Raw genomic sequence first — 26697 nt, forward strand, 5'->3', positions numbered from 1 at the left:
CCATCCTAAACCCCAAAAACTGTTCCCCAGCCCTACCCATACTTGAAGCCTAAGAACCCTTTAAAGTCCTAAAAATCTCCCATCCATGAACCTTAAAACCCTTCGGCACTTAAACTCCACCCATCCCTGAAACCTAAAAACAACTCACACACCTAAACACTGCTCATCTGTGAACCTTAAAAGTGCCTCACCATCCCTTCACTCCAACCATCTCTGAAAGCCAAAAACCCCTTTTTATGCTTGAAACCCAAATATTCCTGGCCCCTAAAAAACCCTCATCACCCTAAGCATTACAGATCGCTGAACCCCAAAACCTCGCAGTAGTCCTAAACTCCACTCAAGTTTAATGTAATTTTTGATTGTTTCTTTAAATTATTTTTCCTTTAAAATGTTTCCTTTTCGATTTTTTTTTTTTTTTTTTGTATTTCCTTAAAATTGGTTTTCCATGATTTGGTTTCCTCTAAAGTGGTTTCTCAGTTTTCAAATTCCTCCACCATATTCCTGTTCTTTGGGCGGGTGCACACTGTCTTCTCAAGGCTCAGAATTTACAAAGTATTTGTTCCTGGGTTAACTATTAACCAGAATGTGTTACCACTGGCAAACCAGAGGACAGCTTCATTACAAGGTGTAGGCACTCTCATCAGGAGGGAGTATTTTTCTGAGACTTTCCCTCTATTTACCGTGCTTTTGAGCTTTTAGGAAATGGAAGGGTTGATTTACCCAGTCCAGATGTTCTGTGATTTTTCACATCCCTTACTACCAACTAGGAGTTTCGTGAAGGGGAGTCAGTAACCACTCAACTATGGATGAGGGTACAGTCCCTACCGCCGTCAGGATAGGAGCCCCTCCAGTAGCATTGCATGATGTCCAGTTCAATGGGAAAAGCATAAGGTGGGCCAGGACAGGGTTGGGCAGGGCAGCACCGCTTTCCTAGACCAGCTAGGACTTCTGCCCCTGCACCTGTTGCATTTTTCTTCTTCCGATGTTCTTTTCCCTTCACCTGTTTGTCTTCTGCAGTTAGTGGAGCGCTATTGGAGACCCCTGCAGGACCCTGTGAAGGCCTGCCTGAGAGTGCAGCTGCGATCCTTCCCGGCATCCTTCCCGCTGCACCAAGGAATTCTGGGGTAAGTGCTGGCTGAACGTCTCTGTGTCAGGTAGAGAGCAAGCCGCTATGCACCAAGACCTCAATCGGCCTTGCCGTGTTAAGGTTCTTCATACTCCTCACCCAAGAAGACCGTATTTGTCCATGCTGATGGTCGCCGGATTTCTACAAAGACTAGTAGTTACAGGGCCCCTCTTGTAGCATTACACCCCAAAAACGGAGGTAGAAGTGCTATTCGTCAAAAAACTGAAAGCCGCACAAATAATCATCGTGAGGAGCCGTGACACCTGAATATAGATTAAGGTGCATTGTGGTTCAACTTTTACATATGTTTTCATTGAATTTCAAACTTTGAGATGGAAATTACATACATTTAGTGTAATGCCACTTACAGCTAAGGGGGCTCTTGCAGAGAACTGTCCGACTGCCAGATTTCCTTCCTGATGTTCATGTAGTCCAAACCCATCTGGCCTGATGTGCCCTTCATGAGCTGAGGTACTCTCGAAGTAAATAACATACTAGTTCCCTATTGTACCAGAGCTTGGCGTAGTTCTGTTCTACCCTTTCATTGAGACTAGGGTTGTTACCTGGTCAGTGTTTTATTGCTCTGGGCGGTATTTTAATTTCAAGGCAGGTACAAACATTCTCAAAAAAGTATTAAAGTAGTGTATTTTCATCCCTTCCAAGTATAAACTTAAATGAACAGATGTAGAATGAAACCTGTATAATGGATGTTAATAATGTTTAGATAAATTATGTTTAGAATATATTGAGGCAGAAAACAGAGGATTGTACAATAACCATTATTCAAATAACGCCTCCATCTGAAATCCCCCCAACCCCACCTCCACTTCCTTGAGAAAGGTGACAACCCTACTTGGGACTGAAGCAGTCAGTGATTGTAGACCTTTGCCCTCTACTTGCCCAGGTGAATTTCCCCGCAGCCAGAGTAAGTGGCTAAATGGTCATTAGCAGCCACTGTTTATGTATTTATAAAGCATAGTCAGTGACACTTCACACAAACCAAGCTCAATAAAACTGTACAATAAATGGTCGTTAGTATTATACCTTTTATAACAATTGAAAGGGAGGTCCGGCTCATCTAGAATAGGAGATTTTATAGAAAATGGGGCATTGATCCCTTATGACTCCCTCAAACGAGAATACTAAATGCACGATAAGCAGCAATATAAATACGTTCAGTTTAAACACGTTTGGGAGGCCGAGAAATCAGATCCTGGTGCCCTCCGAGACTATGCTCCACTGGAGGGGAGATTGCTACAGGGAGAGATTGCAGAGAAAGTCATCTCTTGGATGTACAAGACGTTAATTAATAATATGCCTGACCTAGTTCAACACCTCAAATCCTAGTGGGAGCTCACAGTGGGTAAGATGGACGATGCTGATTGGGAGGCGGCTCTAATGCACCGGGGGGAAGTGGGCATCAAATCAAGGCTGAGACTAATTCAATTTAAAATCCTACATAGGGCATATTATGGGAGGGCCCTATTGCACCAAGGCGGGAGAGCGGAATACCCTCTCTGCGTTGTAAAAATGGCAGAGGCTCATTCATACGCTCTGGGAATGCCCCGTTATACAAATATACTGGTCTTCAGTGATAGAGGAACCCAATAAAATAATGAAGGAACAAATACCTATAGACCCCAAATTCGTGCTGTTAGTCTCCCCCAGATATAGATATCACCCAGTCAAAGTTGCTTCTCTCGTAGGGGATTTCCATGTATAGTCATAAGCACTGAATAGTTCCGCGCGCCTGTGGGGACCCCGGAGCACTGTTGTGTAGTATATTCTTAAGTGCAATCATCAGCTCCTTGACAAAAAGGTCTGTGAAAAACACTTAAGAATAACAATGCGCAGCCTATGTGAACAGCTACACAAGCCAAAATTGTTAGAAGAAAAAACAGTTGTAGTGTAAATTTCACATTTAAACCTCTATTTATTCTATAAATACATAAATAAATACATTCTCATATTTTATTTACACCTCTCATGAGAATAAAACAATGTAGGGCAGTGTAGCCCATAGGCTGCCATTATACAGAATGAAAATAGAGCTGTGCCTTTAAGAAAGTAAAGTCTTCCTGTTTCCCATCATGCACAGCAAAAGGCAGTTGCCTCAGTTCTTTTTTCCGGCTCCTGCTGACAGGACCCTGAAGCATTGAGCTCTACCTCACAAAAGCTTTTGTGACAGAAATTCATTGAAATATCTTCTGAATTTCATTTTCACTCGACGTTTTTACCTTTGAGTGATCATTTTCTACTGATTTCTGTCAAATTCTGACAGAATTTGGAGGTTTTTTCTAGTTAGAAATGCCTTCACTTTTTGATAAATGTCCTTCTTGTGGAAGAAAGAAGGCTAAAACAGATCCACATAGGGTCTGTATAATTTGTCTTCCATCCAGCCACAAACCGGAGTCGTGTGACATTTGTAAAACCTTCTCTAGAAGAACCCTTCGTGATAGAGAGAAGATCCGACTTCAGGCGAGAGAGGACAGGAGAAAAAGTGGCCATTCCACTACAGAGCGAGGAGAAGGTCAGACTTCTACCAGGGCTCAACCTGTTTCCTCCATGACTCCTTCCAGACCTGCTGAAAAACGACATAGATCTCCGACGACGTCGAGAGCGTCGACGTCGAAGCAGGGAACGGCGCCAACATGTTCGCCGTCGAGGAGTGCTTCGCCGGCGAGAAAAAGGCATCGTTCGCCGTCGACAGCTATTTCGCCGTCGAGGCGGCGAAGACACCCGACGTCGAGAGGATCTGGGTCACCGTCGACACGGCGAACACAGTCAACGTCAAGGAGATCCGAGTCGGGCTCGCCGTCGACACGGCGAGGGAGATCGCCGTCGAGAGAGAGTGTTCGCCGTCGGAGGCGTTCACCGTCACTGCACCGACGTCGAGGTTCGTCGTCGAGAGATTCTCAGCGGCGAGACGAGTCGATGTCTAGAGGCACTCGCCGTCACCGCAGTTCGACGTCGAGGAGTGCTTCGACGTCGAGAAGACCATCTAAGAGGCCTAGAAGGGTTTATACAACCTCGGAATCCTCGGCCTCGCTTATCCTACTTCCAGCATCGCCACAGCTCTCGCAAAGGCAGTCGCCGTTACCACAGACGCCGGTAACACCTACGGCTCCTCTTCCGGCGCCTCCTCCAGAACCTGTTCCGAGGACTCCAACGCGATCTGCAGGGCGTTCTGGTTATTCCTCGAGGCGTACATCTACCTCTAGGCACCGTCGTCAGGAATCACATCATGGACATTCTTCATCGTCCACACGAGACTACTCTCCAACCTTATCGGACTCACCATCCCCAAGAGTGTCTCCCATAGATGATGTCAACACTTTTCAGGAGGTCTTAGTAAGAGGGGCAACCAAGCTGAATATCCCGCTAGCAGCTCCGGCCCCATCGACATCAGTGATCTTTGAGACCTTGCATCAAAGGACATCTTCACGACCTTTACTTCCACTGGTTCCGGGTCTTATTGAGCCAGCAATGGACATTTTTCTCACGCCGGCTACAACAAAGTCTGCTCCTTCCAGACTCATTAAAAAGTACCGTCCACCAGAGCAAGATCCTCTATTCTTGAGGTCGGACCCAGTACCAGACTCGGTAGTTATAGTGGCAGCGAAGAAATCGCATTCGACGTCACCGTCTTCCTCTGCTCCCCCAGACAAAGAGAGCAGAAAGATCGATGCTGCAGGAAGAAAAGTATGCTCGACGGCATCCATCACCATGAAAGCAGCCAGTGCCACTGCTTTATTAGGGAGATATGATCGATCCCTCTGGGACTCTATACTGCAGTTCGCGGAGCATCTCCCTAGGGACAAAAGGGAAGATTTCCTAGAGGTCGTGAGCGAGGGAGCTATGGTTTCTAACCAGATTATAAGTGCTGCGGCGGATTCTTCAACACTATCCGCACATAACTATGCTCATGGTATAGCGCTCAGGAGACATGCATGGCTGCGGCTTACATCGCTTAAACCCGAAGCACAGCAGAGGATACAGAACCTGCCTTTCTCAGGCTCCACTTTGTTCGGCTCTCATGCCGATGATGAGATGGCCAGAATGAAGTCGGAGCTGGATACCCTGAAAGCGGTAGGCATGGAGCGACCTCAGGAACAGCGAAAAGGATTCCGCCCATATCAAAGAAGACTGTTCACCCACAGGTATCAGGCTCCACATTGGACGTCTTCACGCCCTCAGCAACAGCAACAGCAGCAGCATCAGAGGGGCTTCTCCAGAAGGTCGACAAGGGGTCGTTCAACACCTCAGACCCAGACACCTCGACAAGCTCCCACGTCTAAGCCCTGAATTTTTGCTTCCCCCTCCTCCGTTACCCACTCCGGTAGGGGGAAGTATCGCAAATCATCTGGACGAGTGGCAACGCATCACAACAGACGCCTGGGTATTGAATATTGTGAGACATGGTTACGCTCTCCGATTCACCAGTTCTCCACCATCTGTTCCACCCAAAACAGCCAACCACCATCTCGAAGCTCTGCAGTTAGAGGTCAATATCCTATTGCAGAAAAGAGCCATAGAACCCGTTCCCATCAGCCAACAAGGGAAGGGGATTTATTCGAGATATTTCCTTGTACCGAAAAAAGACAAACAAGAGTTTCGTCCCATCTTAGATCTGAGGACAGCAAACAAATGGATTCGCAAAGAAAAATTCAGGATGTTAGCCTTACACCAAATTTACCCACATCTACGTCAGGGCGACTGGCTATGTGCGATAGATCTTTGCGACGCTTACTTTCATATCCCAGTAACCAAGAAACACCGAAAATTCCTAAGGTTCACCGTCGGAAAACGCCATTACCAATTTGCAGTTCTACCTTTCGGCCTAAAATCAGCGCCAAGAACTTTTTCCAAATGCATGGCGGTAGTAGCCGCCCACTTGAGGAAACAGCGAATATTCGTCTACCCCTATTTAGACGATTGGCTCATAAAGGCCTCCAGCTGTCTCGAGGCACAGCACCATTTCGAATGGACTCTACAACTGCTACAAAAACTTGGTCTTCAAGTCAATCTTCTGAAATCTACAGCAACACCTGTTCAGAGGTTGCATTACTTAGGGGCCATTGTAGATACCAGGCTAGGAAAGGTGTTTCCTTCGGAGGAACGACGGTTATCGATTCTCCAAAAATGCAAACAACTGCAGGAAAGACCTCAAGCCACTGCAAGAATAATAGCTTCTCTACTGGGCTCGATGGCGTCTTGTATCCATCTGGTTCCCAATGCTCGCCTCCATATGAGACCATTGCAGGAAAATCTAGAGGATCAGTGGTGTCAACTGAGGGACGATTGGGAGAACAAAGTCCTTCTTTCTCCTCACACCCTACAATCCCTGAAGTGGTGGTGCTTACCCAGCAATCTCTTGGTGGGGATTCCGTTCCAACAACGGCCTCCATCTCAAACCATCGTAACAGATGCGTCACTGCTCGGATGGGGGGCGCACATGGAACATCTTCGAGTCCAAGGCGAGTGGTCACAGAGAGAGAGTCTCTATCACATCAACCTGCTGGAACTTCGCGCAGTCCACCTTGCGCTCAAAGCCTTCCTTCCCTCTCTGAGAACGGAAACTCTCCTTCTTCAGACAGACAACGTGGCCACTATGTACTACGTGAACAAACAAGGAGGCACCAGGTCCAGAGTTTTATCCAGAGAGGCTCAGACAATCTGGCATTGGCTTCTAGCCAGGAACCTGTCGCTAGTGGCAACTCACCTGCCCGGCATCCAGAATGTTCAAGCGGATGCCCTCAGTCGGGTAATGAACGAGAACCACGAATGGGTACTACACGACGACGTCGTTCATTCCATTTTCGCACTCTGGGGTACCCCCTCTACAGACCTATTCGCAACCCCAGAAAACAAAAAATGCCAAAACTTCGCCTCCAGATATTACCATCCAGGGACACTGGGGAATGCCCTGTGGATAAGCTGGTCAGGAGCATTTCTTTACGCCTTTCCACCGCTTCCCCTGATTCCGGCGGTCCTCCAGAAGCTGTCCAATGCTCAGACCAAAATTATCCTAATTGTTCCGGAGTGGCCACGCCAGTGGTGGTTCCCAGACCTTCTTCACCGGTCACTCAAACCACACATCAGGCTACCATATCGTCCGGACCTTCTCACGAAGTTCAGAGGGCAGATATCTCATCCCAACCCCTCATCGTTGAGTTTGGCAGCATGGCTCCTGAGCTAGTGCAATATGGACACTTGAACCTACCTCAGGACTGTATGGAAATTCTGAAGGAAGCAAAACGCCCTTCCACACGATCAGCCTATGCAAGCAAGTGGAAGAGATTCTGCATTTGGTGTTTACACAACAACATTGACCCGGTTTCCTGTGGAGAACAATCTATCCTGCCATACCTGTTAAGTTTGGCAAAATCGGGCTTACAACTGTCGTCAATAAAAGTTCACTTGGCGGCGATAACGGCATACAGAAAGAGTCCTTCACAAACGTCCTTTTTTCGGATGCCGATTATTAAGGATTTCCTAGAAGGTTTAAAGAAGGTTTTTCCTCCCATTAGAAAGCCTTCTCCTCCATGGGAACTGAACGTTGTCTTATCACGTCTGATGCTGACGCCATTCGAGCCGATACACAAGGCATCGCTGCAGCATCTCACATGGAAAGCTGCTTTTCTAGTGGCAATCACTTCAGCGCGTAGGGTCAGCGAAATCCAGGCCCTTTGCGCGCAGGAACCCTACACGGTTTTTCATTCTACAAAAGTGGTAATGAGAACTCATCCAAAATTTCTACCTAAGGTAGTCTCCGACTTCCATGTGAACCAAACAATTTCATTACCGACTTTCTTTCAGAATCCAGCTACTCCTGCTGAGAGAACTCTGCACTCTCTGGATGTAAAGAGAGTATTGAAATTTTACTTGGACAGGACAAAAAGCTTACGAAAATCACAACAGCTTTTTATTAACTATGGCCCAATCAGAACAGGTTTGGGCACATCTAAACAATCTTTATCCAGGTGGATTGTTTCATGTATAATGTTATGTTATCAGTTAGCAAACAAATCCCTTGGTGGTAGGCCAAAAGCCCACTCTACCAGAGGGAAAGCAGCTACTGTAGCCTTGATGAGAAATGTCCCTTTGGCAGAAATATGCAAGGCTGCCACTTGGAGGTCGGTCCATACCTTTACTAAGCATTACTGCCTTGATACAGACGCTAGGGCAGATGCTCAGGTTGGACAGGCTTTGCTCAAGAATTTGTTTGCATGATTCATGTTTTTTCTCAGTATTCTTATATCTACTCCACCGCGGTTATGGGGATGGGCTTGCTACTCTATTCAGTGCTTATGACTATACATGGAAATCCCCTACGAGAGAAGGAATGGTTTCTTACCTGTAACTCCAGTTCTCTCGTAGGGGTATTTCCATGATAGTCATAAGCAACCCTCCCTCCTCCCCGGTGGAGTTGACACAGAATATGAATATTATGGAGGTTGGTACTCCAACAAATGTTTTGTTTTTCTTCATGTCAGGTTAATAGCCTCCAAAAAAGAACTGAGGCAACTGCCTTTTGCTGTGCATGATGGGAAACAGGAAGACTTTACTTTCTTAAAGGCACAGCTCTATTTTCATTCTGTATAATGGCAGCCTATGGGCTACACTGCCCTACATTGTTTTATTCTCATGAGAGGTGTAAATAAAATATGAGAATGTATTTATTTATGTATTTATAGAATAAATAGAGGTTTAAATGTGAAATTTACACTACAACTGTTTTTTCTTCTAACAATTTTGGCTTGTGTAGCTGTTCACATAGGCTGCGCATTGTTATTCTTAAGTGTTTTTCACAGACCTTTTTGTCAAGGAGCTGATGATTGCACTTAAGAATATACTACACAACAGTGCTCCGGGGTCCCCGCAGGCGCGCGGAACTATTCATTGCTTATGACTATCATGGAAATACCCCTACGAGAGAACTGGAGTTACAGGTAAGAAACCATTCCTTTTCTATAATTTGGGTCATACAGTGGTCAAAAAGAATGTAGCCAAACACTGGGGAGCCCCAGAAACACCTACTCCAGGGGAATGGAAAGTGGAAATGGACCTTTATATGGGTGACAAAAAATTAACAGACAAAGCCCGACTATCTCCATGGAAATTCTTTAAGATATGGACCCTGTAGCTAGACTAGTATGGTATAGACGAGGGACGCTCTGATACCACCCTATGATGGCTGCAACACTCTCGATACAAAACGTGACCATACACAATGATAGGTTATTACATAAACTCAGCTGGGAGACTATACTCCTCAATGCAGTACTCAACACTGTATTAGACCTCAAGTGCCAGGTGTTGGACTTTTTGCCTTATGTAGGGTCATCCCCAGTCTTTTTGCCTCCTTCCTCCTGGTTTTTCTGACCTCTCGCTGTTGGCTCTAGGACTCTGAGCACTTTATCACTGCTGACCAGTGCTAAAGTGCAGGTGCTCTCCCATCTAAAGTTGATATGATTGGCTTATACCTAATTGGCATATTTAATTTACCTATAAGTCCCTTGTACAGTGGTATCTCTATACCCAGGGCCTGTAAATTAAATACTACTAGTGGGCCTGCAGCGCTGCTTGCGCCACCCACTGAAGTAGACTTTTAAACCTGTCTCAGGCCTGCTAGCGCAAGGCCTGTGTGCGCAGTTTTCTGCCACAGGGACCTGGCATCTAAACTTACTTGCCAGGCCCCGAACTCCCCTTTCACTACATGTAAGTCACCCCTAAGGTACGCCCTAGCTAGCCCTATGGGTATGGTGCATGTATGTAGAAAGGCAGGACATGTGCCATATTGCATGGCCTGTCCTAGTAGTGACAAACAGCCTAACTTGGTGTCTCACTGCTGTGAGTGCTGCATTCTCATAGGATTGCATTAGAAATGCCCTGCCTTATGTGTAAGGGGTATTGTCTGATTTATGAAGGGTAGGTAGGCGTGTTTGGTATGGTTGTGATGGTGATAATAAATACTGCTTACTGGTGTGGGTGTATTTTTTATTACTATCACAGAAATGCCACTTCTAGAAAGTGCGCATTTATCTGTGCTTATGACTCTGGTATTTTGCAGCTTGACTCCAATCAATGTCTGGGCAGAGTGACAGTTGGGGCTTTGTGCATACTTTTCAGACAGCCTGTACACAGGGAGGGTGGAGGTCTCACAGAGGTGCATCTGCATACTGAATAGTCTTCCTGGGCTGAGAGAAGGGAGAGGCGGGGCACATCTACATTTGTAAAGGCTGTGCCTTGGCCTCACACAATAGGGTCGTTAACCCCCCACTGATGTTTGGAGCCTGTGCTGAAAGGAGAGAGGGGGCACTCCCAGAACCAGTTGTAACCGGCTGGAACCTCCTCTCCCTACCATTGTAAAACACTGTAAGAATTGACTATCAGTACAGGGGAATTTTCCCCACAATTTGGAGACTCTTGGAATCATCTTGGAACTGGACACCAAAGGCTGAAAGGACTCACCAGGAACCGCCATGGACTGCTGCTGCTGTGCTGACCTGTGACCTGCCTGGTCACTGTGAAGGACTTGCCACTTGCTGCCTTTCCCTTGTGCTGGCCTGTAGCTGGGCCCTCCACCTGAGGACCTTGTCTTAAGATTCTGCTCCCCAGGGGCAGTGTGCTGTGGCCCCTGACCCCTGCATCCATTTCTTCACGAGGGGTGCTTCTCCGTGGTTTGCAGCGCGCTTATGGAGCCTTGGGAGCTCGTAGGCTCCTGGCTGCATTGTGCCCCTTTAAATAAGATCACCGCAGCGGCCCGGGAAGCTGGAAGAACACTCGCGCACCGCATCGGGTGCAGGCGAGTGTCTGCTCGGGCCCCAGGAGGGGTCCGATCTTCTTGTGGCTTCACGGCAGAACCAGGGGAAGGCGTGGGGAATGCCCCCTTCCCCCTGGCCTCTGCGTTAGGAGCAGGACGCTCCTTTTCTGCTGTTAGGTAAAACGGGCATTATTGTGGGCCCCCCCCTTGGAAGGGCCAGTGGAGGCCCGGGGGGGGCCCCCAGAGATCGCGGGTCCCGGGAGGGGCCTGTCATTAAACCGGAGGGGGTGCGTGGTGCCCCCCTCCTGCCCTAAGTTGTTTTTTCTGGCTTTGGCCCCCCTCGTGAGGGCCGGTTGAGGCCCTGGGGGGCCCCCAGTAATCAGGGTCCCTGGAGGGGCCTGTCTATAAAAGAGAGGAGGTGCATGTTGCCCTCCTCTGACCTCAGAGTATAAGGGAGGCCCCCGTTTTGCGCATAGGAGCGCCGGGGGCCCCATTGTTCGCAATCTAGGCACTGGAGGTGCCTTCATCCAACCAGGTACTGTTTAAAGGACCAATATAGTTGCAATCCAAAGTTTTTTCTACAGACTTTTGTTTGATTCATATATTACCTACCTGCGTTTGATGTTTTTACATATGTGTATGCAAATGTTCCTTTTATGGACATGCTTGCTAATATGTTTTTCTAACTTGCCATATGTTTTCTAATGTTCCTACTATGGGCATTTTATGACATTCTTATGACAAGTGCTGTGATGTAATAACGTGTTTTCCTGACTACTGCTTATGTTGCAGAATACTGAGTAACCTGTGTGTTATGTGTGACTACTGCTAGGTTGCAGAGTAACTAATGTGTAACGTTCTGACAACTGCTAAGGTAGCAGGATAGTACTGATATGTGATGTTTGGTCTGATAATTACGTTGTGTACAATACAGTATATTTTCATATAATCTGGTGTTGTGTTTCCTTTGTGGTGTGGATATTGCGTCACGTGTGTTGTGTGTGTTGTGCAAACGCTTTACACATTGCCTCCGGGTTAAGCCTGACTGCTCGTGCCAAGGTACCAAGGGGGTGAGCAGGGGTTATCTTGGACGTGTAACTCCCTTGCCCTGACTAGAGTGGGTAAGTTCTGCCTGGCTGAGGTGCATACCCTAGCCAACCAGAAACCCCATTTCTAACACCAGGTGCTTAACTTTGTGGTAGTCTCTGATGTGATAACGACCTCTGTGAATTGTTTTGTTAACATGTTGTATAAAATCACAATAAAAAGTTTTTTGTTTTTTTTAAGTTAGTGTTATACGTAGGCTTGTTACTGATTGCTTCTCAAAATGTTCCTGAAGGAAAGCAGGTACGTAGTTCAGAAGCATTTTTAGTTTGTTTTAGTTTTCAGGATGGATTTCTAGGATCAAGCATGAGTTACTGCTATTGTGTTTTTTTGCCTCCTATGTGGTTATCTTTCATTTAATAAGTGGGCAGACCTAGATATAAGACTTTGTGGGTAACAAATGTGAAACCAAAATCCATGTCAAAATAGCTTGCTAACTAGTCGAGTTCTGTCATATTAGACGGATGTTTTGACACCTTTGACAAGGCGGCCTACAGCATGGCGGATAGTTTTTGGAGGGGGTGGGTGGAGGTGGGGGGGGGGGGGGGGGAGGAAGGGGTGCCTGCTTTTGGACGACCAGCTAGTATTGTGTTGCCTCTACGCAGGTGTCAGACCCAAAGCTTTGACAGTAGTTCTGAAGTCTAAGTGAGGAATGGATGGCTTGAACCTTTGAGACGGTTGACTTGGAGTGTTGCGGTGGGGAGCTGTAGGGGATCATTGTTTTATAGCAGCTGCGCTGAGCCCCACTTTTCCGCTTCTGATACAAATCGCAGCAATGACCCTGCAGTGGTACTAGCATTTTCACAAGGCACTCCTGCATTATTTAGCTGTTCCAAGTAATTTGTAGAATATCCAGCAATTATACTTAGTAAATACACAAATGCATTGATGTGCTGAGATATCTCTCTCACTACTAATGCCCTTCAAAGGGATATTATAAAATAAAACAACCCTTTTTTTATAGCGAATGGAACAGAAAGATAAATGCAGTGATTCACCGGACACACTCCTCCGGTTGATGCCACATTTTGAAGTTTTCAAAGAAAGAGAGTCCCGAGGATAACCACTTGGGAGCGAAAATATGCCCTGAATTTGAAGCTGCGTGTAGATCAGGTGCAGAACTATTATTACAGGTAAGTAACTTCTTAATTTACTTCTCATAAACCCATGTGACTCTTAACTTGGCATTGTCTACATAAAGCCTTGTGATGGGTGTGGCTCTTCCTGGGAGTCCGCGAGACCTTGCCATATTTCCTAGGTGTTGTGGGCTGATAGGAGCGCAGTTTAGGTTTGTGTGTCCCACCCTGACAAAGGCCAGCCATATCATGGTCTCTCCTTTGTTTTTAGACTTCTATTGATCAATCGCGAGCAGAAGAAGGGGGTCTACACTGTGCAGGCACAGCAGGCTGAGGACAAGCAGCAAGGTGAGAGCAGCGCTCTGCATGGTCTGGCTGGAGTGTGGGCTGCGCTTCCTTGCTGACAAGGTCCTCTTGACCTTTTCTTGTTTTCTGTATATGTATCCTTTTCTGCTCGAGTGTATGAGGCACTCCGCTACCTCTTGGATCTGGGGTTTGCGCTGTGGGAATCGTGGAAGTGAATAAATGAATTCATATTCATTGTCATTTGGATGAACCAACTAGAGTTAAGACCTTTTCAGTTTAGCCTGCACATCCACAACCTGGCCTGCCCCCGCTACAGGTCCAGAGCTGAGCCCCGTATACAGCAGTGTCCGTGTTCCTCAAACATGACATGAAACATAGCCTGCGATTTCAGTACTGAGCACCTTCATCCTAAGCGCTGGCCCTAGCGCTGTTCAGTAACAATGTACACAGTATATTTAGTACACACCACAGCTGTTCTTGTAGTGTGCGTCTCTTGTGCCGCACGTGAGGCACCTCGTGTGCTGTGTGTTTTTTTTCTATCTCTGCAGTACTGACCTAGAATTGATGTCTGTGTCTTCTCTTCAGGGGGCAGCCTCTCTTGGTATCTCTGCAGTACTGACCTAGCATTGATATCTGTCTTCTCCTCTTCAGGGGTCAGCCTCTCTTGGTATCTCTGCAGTACTGACCTAGCATTGATGTTTGTGTCTTCTCCTCTTCAGGGGTCAGCCTCGCTTGGTATCTCTGCAGTAACGACCTAGCATTGATGTTTGTGTCTTCTCCTCTTCAGGGGTCAGCCTCGCTTGGTATCTCAGCAGTACTGACCTAGCATTGATGTCTGTGTCTTCTCCTCTTCAGGGGTCAGCCTCACTTGGTATCTCTGCAGTACTGACCTAGCATTGATGTCTGCCCCTCCTCCTCTTCAGGGGTCAGCCTCTCTCTTGGTATCTCTGCAGTACTGTCCTAGCTTTGATGTCTGTGTCTTCTCTTCAGGGGTCAGCCTCTCTCTTGGTATCTCTGCAGTACTGACCTAGCATTGATGTCTGTGTCTTCTCCTCTTCAGGGGTCAGCCTCTCTCTTGGTATCTCTGCAGTACTGACCTAGCATTGATGTATGTGTCTTCTCTTCAGGGGCCAGCCTCTCTTGGTATCTCTGCAGTACTGACCTAGCATTGATGTCTGTCCCTCCTCCTCTTCAGGGGTCAGCCTCTCTTGGTATCTCTGCAGTACTGACCTAGCATTGATGTCTGTCTCTTCTTCTCTTCAGGGGTCAGCCTCTCTCTTGGTATCTTTGCAGTACTGACCTAGCATTGATGTCTGTGTCTTCTCCTCTTCAGGGGTCAGCCTCTCTCTTGGTATCTCTGCAGTACTGACCTAGCATTGATGTATGTGTCTTCTCCTCTTCAGGGGCAGCCTCTCTCTTGGTATCTCTGCAGTACTGACCTAGCATTGATGTCTGTCTCTTCTCTCTTCAGGGGTCAGCCTCTCTTGGTATCTCTGTAGTACTGACCTAGCATTGATGTCTGTCTCTTCTCTCTTCAGGGGCAGCCTCTCTCTTGGTATCTCTGCAGTACTGACCTAGCATTGATGTCTGTGCCTTCTCTTCAGGGGCAGCCTCTCTCTTGGTATCTCTGCAGTAGTGACCTAGCATTGATGTCTGTCTCTTCTCTCTTCAGGAGTCAGCCTCTCTCTTGGTATATCTGCAGTACTGACCTAGCATTGATGTCTGTCTCTTCTCTTCAGGGGTCAGCCTCTATCTTGGTATCCCTGCAGTACTGACCTAACATTGATGTCTGTCTCTTCTCTCTTCAGGGGTCAGCCTCTCTCTTGGTATCTCTGCAGTACTGACCTAGCATTGATGTCTGTCTCTTCTCTCTTCAGGAGTCAGCCTCTCTCTTGGTATATCTGCAGTACTGACCTAGCATTGATGTCTGTCTCTTCTCTTCAGGGGTCAGCCTCTATCTTGGTATCCCTGCAGTACTGACCTAACATTGATGTCTGTCTCTTCTCTCTTCAGGGGTCAGCCTCTCTTGGTATCTCTGCAGTACTGACCTAGCATTGATGTAGGTCTCTTTTCTTCAGGGGTCAGCCTCTCTCTTGGTATCTCTGCAGTACTGGCCTAGCATTGATGTCTGTCTCTTCTCCTCTTCAGGGGTCAGCCTCTCTTGGTATCTCTGCAGTACTGACCTAGCATTGATGTCTGTCTCTTCTCCTCTTCAGGGGTCAGCCTCTCTTGGTATCTCTGCAGTACTGACCTAGCATTGATGTCTGTGTCTTCTCTCTTCCGGGGTCAGCCTCTCTTGGTATCTCTGCAGTACTGACCTAGCATTGATGTCTGTGCCTTCTCTTCAGGGGCAGCCTCTCTCTTGGTATCTCTGCAGTACTGACCTAGCATTGATGTCTATCTCTTCTCTCTTCAGGGGTCAGCCTCTCTTGGTATCTCTGCAGTACTGACATAGCATTGATGTCTGTGTCTTCTCCTCTTCAGGGGTCAGCCTCACTTGGTATCTCTGCAGTACTGACCTAGCATTGATGTCTGCCCCTCCTCCTCTTCAGGGGTCAGCCTCTCTCTTGGTATCTCTGCAGTACTGACCTAGCTTTGATGTCTGTGTCTTCTCTTCAGGGGTCAGCCTCTCTCTTGGTATCTCTGCAGTACTGACCTAGCATTGATGTCTGTGTCTTCTCCTCTTCAGGGGTCAGCCTCTCTCTTGGTATTTCTGCAGTACTGACCTAGCATTGATGTATGTGTCTTCTCTTCAGGGGCCAGCCTCTCTTGGTATCTCTGCAGTACTGACCTAGCATTGATGTCTGTCCCTCCTCCTCTTCAGGGGTCAGCCTCTCTTGGTATCTCTGCAGTACTGACCTAGCATTGATGTCTGTCTCTTCTTCTCTTCAGGGGTCAGCCTCTCTCTTGGTATCTTTGCAGTACTGACCTAGCATTGATGTCTGTGTCTTCTCCTCTTCAGGGGTCAGCCTCTCTCTTGGTATCTCTGCAGTACTGACCTAGCATTGATGTATGTGTCTTCTCCTCTTCAGGGGCAGCCTCTCTCTTGGTATCTCTGCAGTACTGACCTAGCATTGATGTCTGTCTCTTCTCTCTTCAGGGGTTAGCCTCTCTTGGTATCTCTGTAGTACTGACCTAGCATTGATGTCTGTCTCTTCTCTCTTCAGGGGCAGCCTCTCTCTTGGTATCTCTGCAGTACTGACCTAGCATTGATGTCTGTGCCTTCTCTTCAGGGGCAGCCTCTCTCTTGGTATCTCTGCAGTACTGACCTAGCATTGATGTCTATCTATTCTCTCTTCAGGGGTCAGCCTCTCTTGGTATCTCTGCAGTACTGACATAGCATTGATGTCTGTCTCTTCTTCTCTTCAGGGGCAGCCTCTCTCTTGGTATCTCTGCAGTACTGACCTAGCATTGATGTCTGTCTCTTCTCCTCTTCATGGGTCAGCCTCTCTCTTGGGTATCTCTGCAGTACTGACCTAGCATTGATGTCTGTCTCTTCTTCTCTTCATGAGCAGCCTCTCTTGGTATCTCTGCAGTAGTGACCTAGCATTGATGTCTGTCTCTTCTCCTCTTCATGGGTCAGCCTCTCTCTTGTTACCCCAGCAGTACTTTCCTAGCATTGATGTCTGTCTCTTCTTCTCTTCAGGGGTCAGCCTCTCTCTTGGTATCTCTGCAGTACTGACCTAGCATTGATGTCTGTCTCTTCTCTCTTCAGGAGTCAGCCTCTCTCTTGGTATATCTGCAGTACTGACCTAGCATTGATGTCTGTCTCTTCTCTTCAGGGGTCAGCCTCTATCTTGGTATCCCTGCAGTACTGACCTAACATTGATGTCTGTCTCTTCTCTCTTCAGGGGTCAGCCTCTCTTGGTATCTCTGCAGTACTGACCTAGCATTGATGTAGGTCTCTTTTCTTCAGGGGTCAGCCTCTCTCTTGGTATCTCTGCAGTACTGGCCTAGCATTGATGTCTGTCTCTTCTCCTCTTCAGGGGTCAGCCTCTCTTGGTATCTCTGCAGTACTGACCTAGCATTGATGTCTGTCTCTTCTCCTCTTCAGGGGTCAGCCTCTCTTGGTATCTCTGCAGTACTGACCTAGCATTGATGTCTGTGTCTTCTCTCTTCCGGGGTCAGCCTCTCTTGGTATCTTTGCAGTACTGACCTAGCATTGATGTCTGTCTCTTCTCCTCTTCAGGGGTCAGCCTCTCTTGGTATCTCTGCAGTACTGACCTAGCATTGATGTCTGTGCCTTGTCTCTTCAGGGGTCAGCCTCTCTCTTGGTATCTCTGCAGTACTGACCTAGCATTGATGTCTGTCTCTTCTCTCTTCAGGAGTCAGCCTCTCTCTCTTGGGATATCTGCAGTACTGACCTAGCATTGATGTCTGTCTCTTCTCTCTTCAGGGGTCAGCCTCTCTTGGTATCTCTGCAGTACTGACCTAGCATTGATGTAGGTCTCTTTTCTTCAGGGGTCAGCCTCTCTCTTGGTATCTCTGCAGTACTGGCCTAGCATTGATGTCTGTCTCTTCTCCTCTTCAGGGGTCAGCCTCTCTTGGTATCTCTGCAGTACTGACCTAGCATTGATGTCTGTCTCTTCTCCTCTTCAGGGGTCAGCCTCTCTTGGTATCTCTGCAGTACTGACCTAGCATTGATGTCTGTGTCTTCTCTCTTCCGGGGTCAGCCTCTCTTGGTATCTCTGCAGTACTGACCTAGCATTGATGTCTGTCTCTTCTCCTCTTCAGGGGTCAGCCTCTCTTGGTATCTCTGCAGTACTGACCTAGCATTGATGTCTGTGCCTTGTCTCTTCAGGGGTCAGCCTCTCTCTTGGTATCTCTGCAGTACTGACCTAGTATTGATGTCTGTGTCTTCTCTCTTCCGGGGTCAGCCTCTCTTGGTATCTCTGCAGTACTGACCTAGCATTGATGTCTGTCTCTTCTCCTCTTCAGGGGTCAGCCTCTCTTGGTATCTCTGCAGTACTGATCTAGCATTGATGTCTGTGCCTTGTCTCTTCAGGGGTCAGCCTCTCTCTTGGTATCTCTGCAGTACTGACCTAGCATTGATGTCTGTCTCTTCTCTCTTCAGGAGTCAGCCTCTCTCTTGGGATATCTGCAGTACTGACCTAACATTGATGTCTGTCTCTTCTCTCTTCAGGGGTCAGCCTCTCTTGGTATCTCTGTAGTACTGACCTAGCATTGATGTCTGTGCCTTCTCTTCAGGGGCAGCCTCTCTCTTGGTATCTCTGGGGTACTGACCTAGCATTGATGTCTGTCTCTTCTCTCTTCAGGGGTCAGCCTCTCTTGGTATCTCTGCAGTACTGACATAGCATTGATGTCTGTCTCTTCTTCTCTTCAGGGGCAGCCTCTCTCTTGGTATCTCTGCAGTACTGACCTAGCATTGATGTCTGTCTCTTCTCCTCTTCATGGGTCAGCCTCTTTCTTGGGTGTCTCTGCAGTACTGACCTAGCATTGATGTCTGTCTCTTCTTCTCTTCATGAGCAGCCTCTCTTGGTATCTCTGCAGTAGTGACCTAGCATTGATGTCTGTCTCTTCTCCTCTTCATGGGTCAGCCTCTCTCTTGTTACCCCAGCAGTACTGACCTAGCATTGATGTCTGTCTCTTCTTCTCTTCAGGGGTCAGCCTCTCTCTTGTTATCTCTGCAGTACTGACCTAGCATTGATGTCTGTCTCTTCTCTCTTCAGGAGTCAGCCTCTCTCTTGGTATATCTGCAGTACTGACCTAGCATTGATGTATGTCTCTTCTCTTCAGGGGTCAGCCTCTATCTTGGTATCCCTGCAGTACTGACCTAACATTGATGTCTGTCTCTTCTCTCTTCAGGGGTCAGCCTCTCTTGGTATCTCTGCAGTACTGACCTAGCATTGATGTAGGTCTCTTTTCTTCAGGGGTCAGCCTCTCTCTTGGTATCTCTGCAGTACTGGCCTAGCATTGATGTCTGTCTCTTCTCCTCTTCAGGGGTCAGCCTCTCTTGGTATCTCTGCAGTACTGACCTAGCATTGATGTCTGTCTCTTCTCCTCTTCAGGGGTCAGCCTCTCTTGGTATCTCTGCAGTACTGACCTAGCATTGATGTCTGTGTCTTCTCTCTTCTGGGGTCAGCCTCTCTTGGTATCTCTGCAGTACTGACCTAGCATTGATGTCGGTCTCTTCTCCTCTTCAGGGGTCAGCCTCTCTTGGTATCTCTGCAGTACTGACCTAGCATTGATGTCTGTGCCTTGTCTCTTCAAGGGTCAGCCTCTCTCTTGGTATCTCTGCAGTACTGACCTAGCATTGATGTCTGTCTCTTCTCTCTTCAGGAGTCAGCCTCTCTCTTGGGATATCTGCAGTACTGACCTAGCATTGATGTCTGTCTCTTCTCTTCAGGGGTCAGCCTCTCTCTTGGTATCCCTGCAGTACTGACCTAACATTGATGTCTGTCTCTTCTCTCTTCAGGGGTCAGCCTCTCTTGGTATCTCTGCAGTACTGACCTAGCATTGATGTAGGTCTCTTTTCTTCAGGGGTCAGCCTATCTCTTGGTATCTCTGCAGTACTGACCTAGCATTGATGTCTGTCTCTTCTCTCTTCAGGAGTCAGCCTCTCTCTTGGGATATCTGCAGTACTGACCTAGCATTGATGTCTGTCTCTTCTCTTCAGGGGTCAGCCTCTCTCTTGGTATCCCTGCAGTACTGACCTAGCATTGATGTCTGTGTCTTCTCTCTTCAGGGGTCAGCCTCTCTCTTGGTATCTCTGCAGTGCTGACCTAGCATTGACGTATGTCTCTTCTTCTCTTCAGGGGTCAGCCTCTCTTGGTATCTCTACAGTACAGACCTAGCATTGATGTCTGTCTCTTCTCTCTTCAGGGGTCAGCCTCCCTCTTGGTATCTCTGCAGTACTTTCCTAGCATTGATGTCTGTCTCTTCTTCTCTTCAGGGGTCAGCCTCTCTCTTGGTATATCTGCAGTACTGACCTAACATTGATGTCTGTCTCTTCTCTGTTCAGGGGTCAGCCTCTCTTGGTATCTCTGCAGTACTGACCTAGCATTTATGCCTGTCTCTTTTCTTCAGGGGTCAGCCTCTCTCTTGGTATCTCTGCAGTACTGACCTAGCATTGACGTCTGTCTCTTCTTCTCTTCAGTGGCAGCCTCTCTCTTGGTATCTCTGCAGTACTGACCTAGCATTGATGTCTGTCCCTCCTCTTCAGGAGTCAGCCTCTCTCTTGGTATCTCTGCAGTACTGACCTAGCATTTATGTCTGTCTCTTCTCTTCAGTGGCAGCCTCTCTCTTGGTATCTCTGCAGTACTGACCTAGCATTGATGTCTGTCCCTCCTCTTCAGGAGTCAGCCTCTCTCTTGGTATCTCTGCAGTACTGACCTAGCATTTATGTCTGTCTCTTTTCTTCAGGGGTCAGCCTCTCTCTTGGTATCTCTGCAGTACTGACCTAGCATTGATGTCTGTCCCTCCTCTTCAGGAGTCAGCCTCTCTCTTGGTATCTCTGCAGTACTGACCTAGCATTTATGTCTGTCTCTTTTCTTCAGGGGTCAGCCTCTCTCTTGGTATCTCTGCAGTACTGACCTAGCATTGATGTCTGTCTCTTTTCTTCAGGGGTCAGCCTCTCTCTCTTGGTATCTCTGCAGTACTGACCTAGCATTGATGTCTGTCCCTCCTCCTCTTCAGGGGTCAGCCTCTCTCTTGGTATCTCTGCAGTACTGACCTAGCATTGATGTATGTGTCTTCTCTTCAGGGGTCAGCCTCTCTTGGTATCTCTGAAGTACTGACCTAGCATTGATGTCTGTCTCTTCTCTCTTTCAGGGGTCAGCCTCTCGCTGGAGCAGCGGAGAGCCGCACTGCGCGCTTTCTACACCCTGGCTGTGTCACAGTACTTTCCCTCCGAGCAGGGGGATGAGAAGAAAGGTAAAGCTGCTTCTAAGCTCGAATGAAAGATGAACTGCTTAGGGCCAGCAGCAGCCGTGTGTGGACTGATGGGGCTATTTACAGAGGTTGTTGCCCACCCACCCAGGAGCAACCCCTTAGATAGTGGTATTCCCCGCTGTGTCTCTGTGGGGGTTTTAGCCACCAGGGGTGTCTTGGAAGCCCCAGAAGTGTCAGTTTACATTTTATTTATATAGCGCTTACAACTTTACCCCTGACGCTAGTCTCTTCCCCTTTCCACCACACCACTCTACATCACCGACACTCGGTATGACTAACTTAGCATACACACTAGCACACAGGCTCATACACACACACACGTTTCACCCCACCTGACTTTGTCCAGTCTTTTCTCCGCACCCTCAACACTCCATTAAGCCACCCCTGCTCACCTCCGCAATGCCACTACCCAACTCACCTCCTTAAACCTCCCTACCCTCTACTCCTCTCACCAGTGTATTTATTGAGAGTTTGCTTAGCCCTGGTCTCCCCTTGTTATCCCTTCAGAGTACTAGATAAGGCAAGGAATGTATGTGAAAAGGGAAGTCAGAATCCACCTGACTGATGGGAGGGACCCAGTCTGAAAGTCTTCAACTGTTGCCATGTTTGTGTGTAGTTCAGCTGCAGGCGAGATGGACTGAGTTTAGCTTCCGGCCTTCCGTGCATGGCATATACTCATACTCATACTCCCTCGCTCAGACTTGAATCCATGCTTTGCAGACTCGTGGCCATGAACTCCCAAGGTCTGCCCTCTATGCTCGAGCCATCTACCGTGATCTCCCAAACAACCCCACTACATTCTCCTTCATTTATCTGACCTTTGACTCATCCAAAACCCCTCCTGCTACTATGTTGTTGCCTCTCCACTCACTTACATTCACTCTTTTCGTCCACCACTCACTCAGTTCTACACTCACTTGTCCGGGCACGTGCCTAATCAAGAACAGTGATATTGTTACATGCACACTTGCAATATCTGTGCTCACAAGCTACACACTTACTCAGGCAATCGCCCGACCCCACACAGCTCCACTCACCTTCTACAGTGCATCTCCACTCACACCCCAGCAGACTCCTCCCATCACATTCCCTTCACAGCTTCCCTTCCTCATCTCACATTCTTAGAAAGCCTGCTTCTGCTCCCTCCTCCTTTTGCTTCTGCTCATGACATGGCATAGAAACCACTCTCCTCAAAATCTAGCGTAAGGTAATGCAGTGATCATGTTGGCCAGCTTACAGCTTTCCTTTCTTCAGAAAACCCTCCCACTGCTCCAAACTGGCCATTGGGTGGAGCTGATGAGCCCTGGTGATGGCAAATGTACATTACTGCAGCTAACAGCATAAAGAAATGTACCACCAGCAAACCACCCTCCTTCTATACCACCTTAGCTGCTAAAATGCACCCAGCTGCCTAACTTTTCAGTCACAATGTTTTTTTCGTATTTTTATACCTAAGCACCTTAACGTTTCACTCCTTCTGTTTGAGCACTTCATAGCCATGTTTATTCTCAGCGGCGTGAACAAATCGGCTAAACTCGATACATTTTGAGTATAAATGACAATTTAGTAGGACTATTTAAAACCGCTTTTCTTCATTGTTGACCTAAACAAATGCATTCATTTGAATCATTGTTTCAAACAAATGTGTGTTGGCCGTCATTATTTCTAAACTTGGTGGTGTTTTTAACTTCAGTCTATGTAAAAGAACGTTTGGGCACGGATTGCTCTAATCCTCTTGAACCATTTTAAGGTCGAGCATAGCACCACGCAAGCGCTGCTTTTCTGACGTGTTGGTATGTACCTGGGCTTTTAACCACGCCCACCGGATGCCGATCACTACCTGGGCTTGCCCTTCAAAAATCCTTTGACGACATTGATAAATGGTTTGCGCTTGTCCCTCCTTGGGGAGGTTTTGTTACCGCCTTGGCCATCACCTCAGTTACATGGCTAATTGCACTTTTGCCAATAAATTTGTGTGCAAGCGAACTTATTTTTCTTTTTGTGTCTCTGTTCACGCTGATTGATGCTCATGGCGTCCGCGGCTCGCTTATGTCAAAAGTTCTACTTTTAATATTCAGAGTATGTGGCAAGAAAAGTCCAGTTAGGAGTTTGCAACGCAAATACCCCTAACTCGAGCAAATGCGAGATCCATTGCATTGCAAATGCTTGTTGTGCTATTTTCAAACGATGTTACCCATAGTTATTACCCAGAGTACATTGCCTAGTGGTCGTTTTAGGTCTGGTCTTTTACAGAGCTATCGCTTGCACTCCTGGCTATTGTTTTCTCAGAACAATTTGTGTGTGTGTGTCATTTGTGGGATAGGGCTTGTCTTGTGTTTATATCGAATTTGTTCCTTGTTGAATGAAACTCGCGCTACTGATTCATGTTCCGTTTAATCTTTCTAATTTATTAAAAGACCTTTTCTCTTGTACTGACAAAGCCTTTGTTGCCTTTACTCGCCACTCAAGGGCAGTGTTGCTCTAAAATACGGCTTTGTCTGTGTTGCAATCAAGCAAACAAGCACCTATTCTATACAATACGGCTTCGATGATACTGCAGTCAAAACAAGCATTTGCAATACAATAGGTCTCGCATATTTCGAACAAGTTAATTGTCATCTTTTGACAACAGCGCCCACGAGCAAAAAGAAAAAATAACATGAGTGTAAACTGAGAAAAGACTGCTTAACAAAATAAAATCAAGTTAGCCTTGCTGGTCACGTTTTTGCCAGTCACAAGCCTTCTGTTTGTGGGGCAGTGGAAGTTAGAACAAAATGATGCCTCGATCACGTCGGGAGCAGCGGACGGGTACTAATTAAGTTGAAATCAGTTAGTGCTTGATCAATGCTCCACACAAAGGAACAGGAATGATGCCAGACATGCCTTGATGAATTACGAGGCTGTAAAGAAAGTGCCACGTAAGCCAACAAATGGTGAGCAACAGGCTGGCTCCAAGCCCTTTACCTAACACAACAGCGTCTTGCATACAAGACACAAGCGCATGCACTTGCAGGCTCAACCCTAACAAGCAAGTACCTGTTCTGTAAAATACAGCTTCATCTGTATTGCGGTACCAAAAAAAAAAAAAAAGCAAGGACCTATTCTATAAAATACTGCTTTGTCTGTACTGCAGTTAAAAAAAAAAAAACAAGCAACTATTCTCACCGCAAGAACTAAAAGGGACAACTGTTCTCACCTCAACAAGTCTTTATAGAGACTTGTTTTATCAATTTCCTGTCAAAAAGAATCTTTAGAAACATGAAATTAGTGACTCGTTCCTTCAGACCCTGTTCATGGGGCCACAAATCAGATGGGAGCTACTGGACTGTAACCACTGTGGTGGCTGAGGTTGTGGGAGATCCAACCGTGGTGGTTGAGATTGTTTACCATTGGTGCTCTGGGTCCCGCCCTTTTTTGGCTCTGCAAACTGAACTGATTTCAGCATTAGCACAATGTAGTCTCAGGGTAGCGAGTGCGAACAGTTGCAGACTTCTCAGGTAAATGAAGTAGGGGTCAGACACAATAACGTATTTCCAGTCCAGTTTTTAAGTTAAGTTAAAATAAAGTACTTTGTACTTTAACAAAATAATACACACTCCAAAAATGGTGCCATTACAGAGTTGCAACCTCACCTACAAGCTCTACTGAAGTGTGTTTACCCTCTGCTGTGCCGTCTCCTCCCTTCTCTCTCTGAGATGTTCCCCACGGCTATAGAACAATATCAATTGCCCCAGTGGATAGTTCGTAGGCCATTTCAATAGCCTTTACGCCCAAAAAGTAGGTTAGTGTTCTAGCTGTAGGATTTACTTCAGGCACAGACTCTTCCTTCGTACTTGCTCAGCCCTGCGTTACCTGCTCAACGGCGTTGTCAATCAGTAATACTGGCTGGTGCGATCAGCAATCTCGCTCCGTCAGGTTTCACCATCGGTGAAGGAGGACTTCAGACAATTGCCTCTCTCCTGTCTAGGCCAGCAGTGTTAAACAACTAATCCGGCTGCTCGCCAAGCACTTTTCTTAGCTAGTTGTGGACTCCTGGCTGATGCAAGTAGAGCTCATCTTCAGCAGTGTTGCCTCCCAGCTAATGCACTGACTTCGTTCAGGTGAACATCTCCGGTGGCAGAGGCAGCACCAGTTCTTTGAAAGCCTGTAGCAGAATTGCCATACAACACAAAGATGTTCTAGTAGATACCTTGCTCACACAGCTCCCAGTAGGCACCAGGAGACCCCTTACGACTTGAATAGACAGGGTCTTGAAGGCAATTGGCTACTTCTGGGTGCTCCCATGCTTGGAACACTCTGGGCGTCTCCTCTTGACAGTCTCTTCCCCTGTAGGGCCAAGTTTTCTCCTTCCCTCTATGAGCAGGCAGGCTTCAAGGCTGTAGGCAGACTATATGCCTCTTTAGCAACTTGCAGACTTCAGATGATGACCCCTCCCCTGTAATAGACTTTCTGTGATGCAGATACCAGTCCCACATTTTGCTGTGGTGGCTGTCTAGCACAGACATTTGAAAATAGAAAGAGTCATAAATAAACTCTTTTATATTTTTAACCTTGTGGGTATATGATAAAGATTAAAATTAAAACATCAACCACAATAAAAGACTGAATCACCCGGCGTATAACCACCCAGTGATTGTCGCCCAGTATATATTTATTCTAGGTAGTACTAGAACGTGAGATAGGACTTCCGTCCTAGATGAGGAGCTGCCCAATGAAACGGCATGCCACCCTGAAACTGTGTGATCTTTTTGTAGTACATACTATGAACAGAATGGTTGGCTTCCAACTATTGTTTGTTTGATTTATATGTTTGGTTACAAATGTTTAGTAGGTGAGGGTGACCTATGCACTCTTGGAAAATGTATTTTCCTTTTGCTCCCTATTTGTATTTGTGTGACTATTATTCTTTGTCATGAGAAATGTGTACCTTGGGCTACTGACTTGACCCTGTAGATTTTGCTTAGAGTGAAACCTCATAATTTGCAAAATGTTTTACAGATGTCTCTTTGTATCCTCTGGGATACAAGACATCTTTTTAACACACTTTGCTCCTCCAGGGTTGGTGGAATTCTCCATCCAAGAGGCATTTTATCTTTAAATTACTTGTGTTAGAACACCCTTGCCCCTAAAGCAATTTGGCGGCGCTGTTAACCAACATAGATCCAGCAAAAAGCCTAAGTTGGTGCGCTCTGGACTTGCCAAAAACCATAGGGCTTTTAACACCCTTAAAAGCTGCTGAGCAAGGCCTTCTTACCGAAAGCATCCAAGTATGACAATCATTTCACAGTACAGACTGACGTGTGAAATGGGTGATGCAGTCATTGAATAATACAAAGGCTGAAGAAGGCATACATCAGTAAAATGATGCTACCAGCTGATTTCTATACAGCATTGTTTGTTGATAGTAA

At 46.9% G+C, this 26697-nt stretch overlaps 1 protein-coding gene across 1 annotated transcript in view; it reads left to right on the forward strand.

The window, feature by feature from the left end:
* FUZ (fuzzy planar cell polarity protein) overlaps positions 1–26697 on the forward strand; it is a 161180-nt gene that overhangs the window by 120187 nt on the left and 14296 nt on the right. The window contains exons 8-10 of the mRNA XM_069200951.1: positions 1018–1124; positions 13344–13420; positions 21170–21271. Coding sequence (XP_069057052.1) covers positions 1018–1124; positions 13344–13420; positions 21170–21271 — 286 coding nt within the window. The remainder of the gene's footprint in view (positions 1–1017; positions 1125–13343; positions 13421–21169; positions 21272–26697) is intronic.

The sequence above is a fragment of the Pleurodeles waltl genome, chromosome 7, assembly GCF_031143425.1.
Source record: "Pleurodeles waltl isolate 20211129_DDA chromosome 7, aPleWal1.hap1.20221129, whole genome shotgun sequence".
Lineage (NCBI taxonomy): Eukaryota > Metazoa > Chordata > Amphibia > Caudata > Salamandridae > Pleurodeles > Pleurodeles waltl.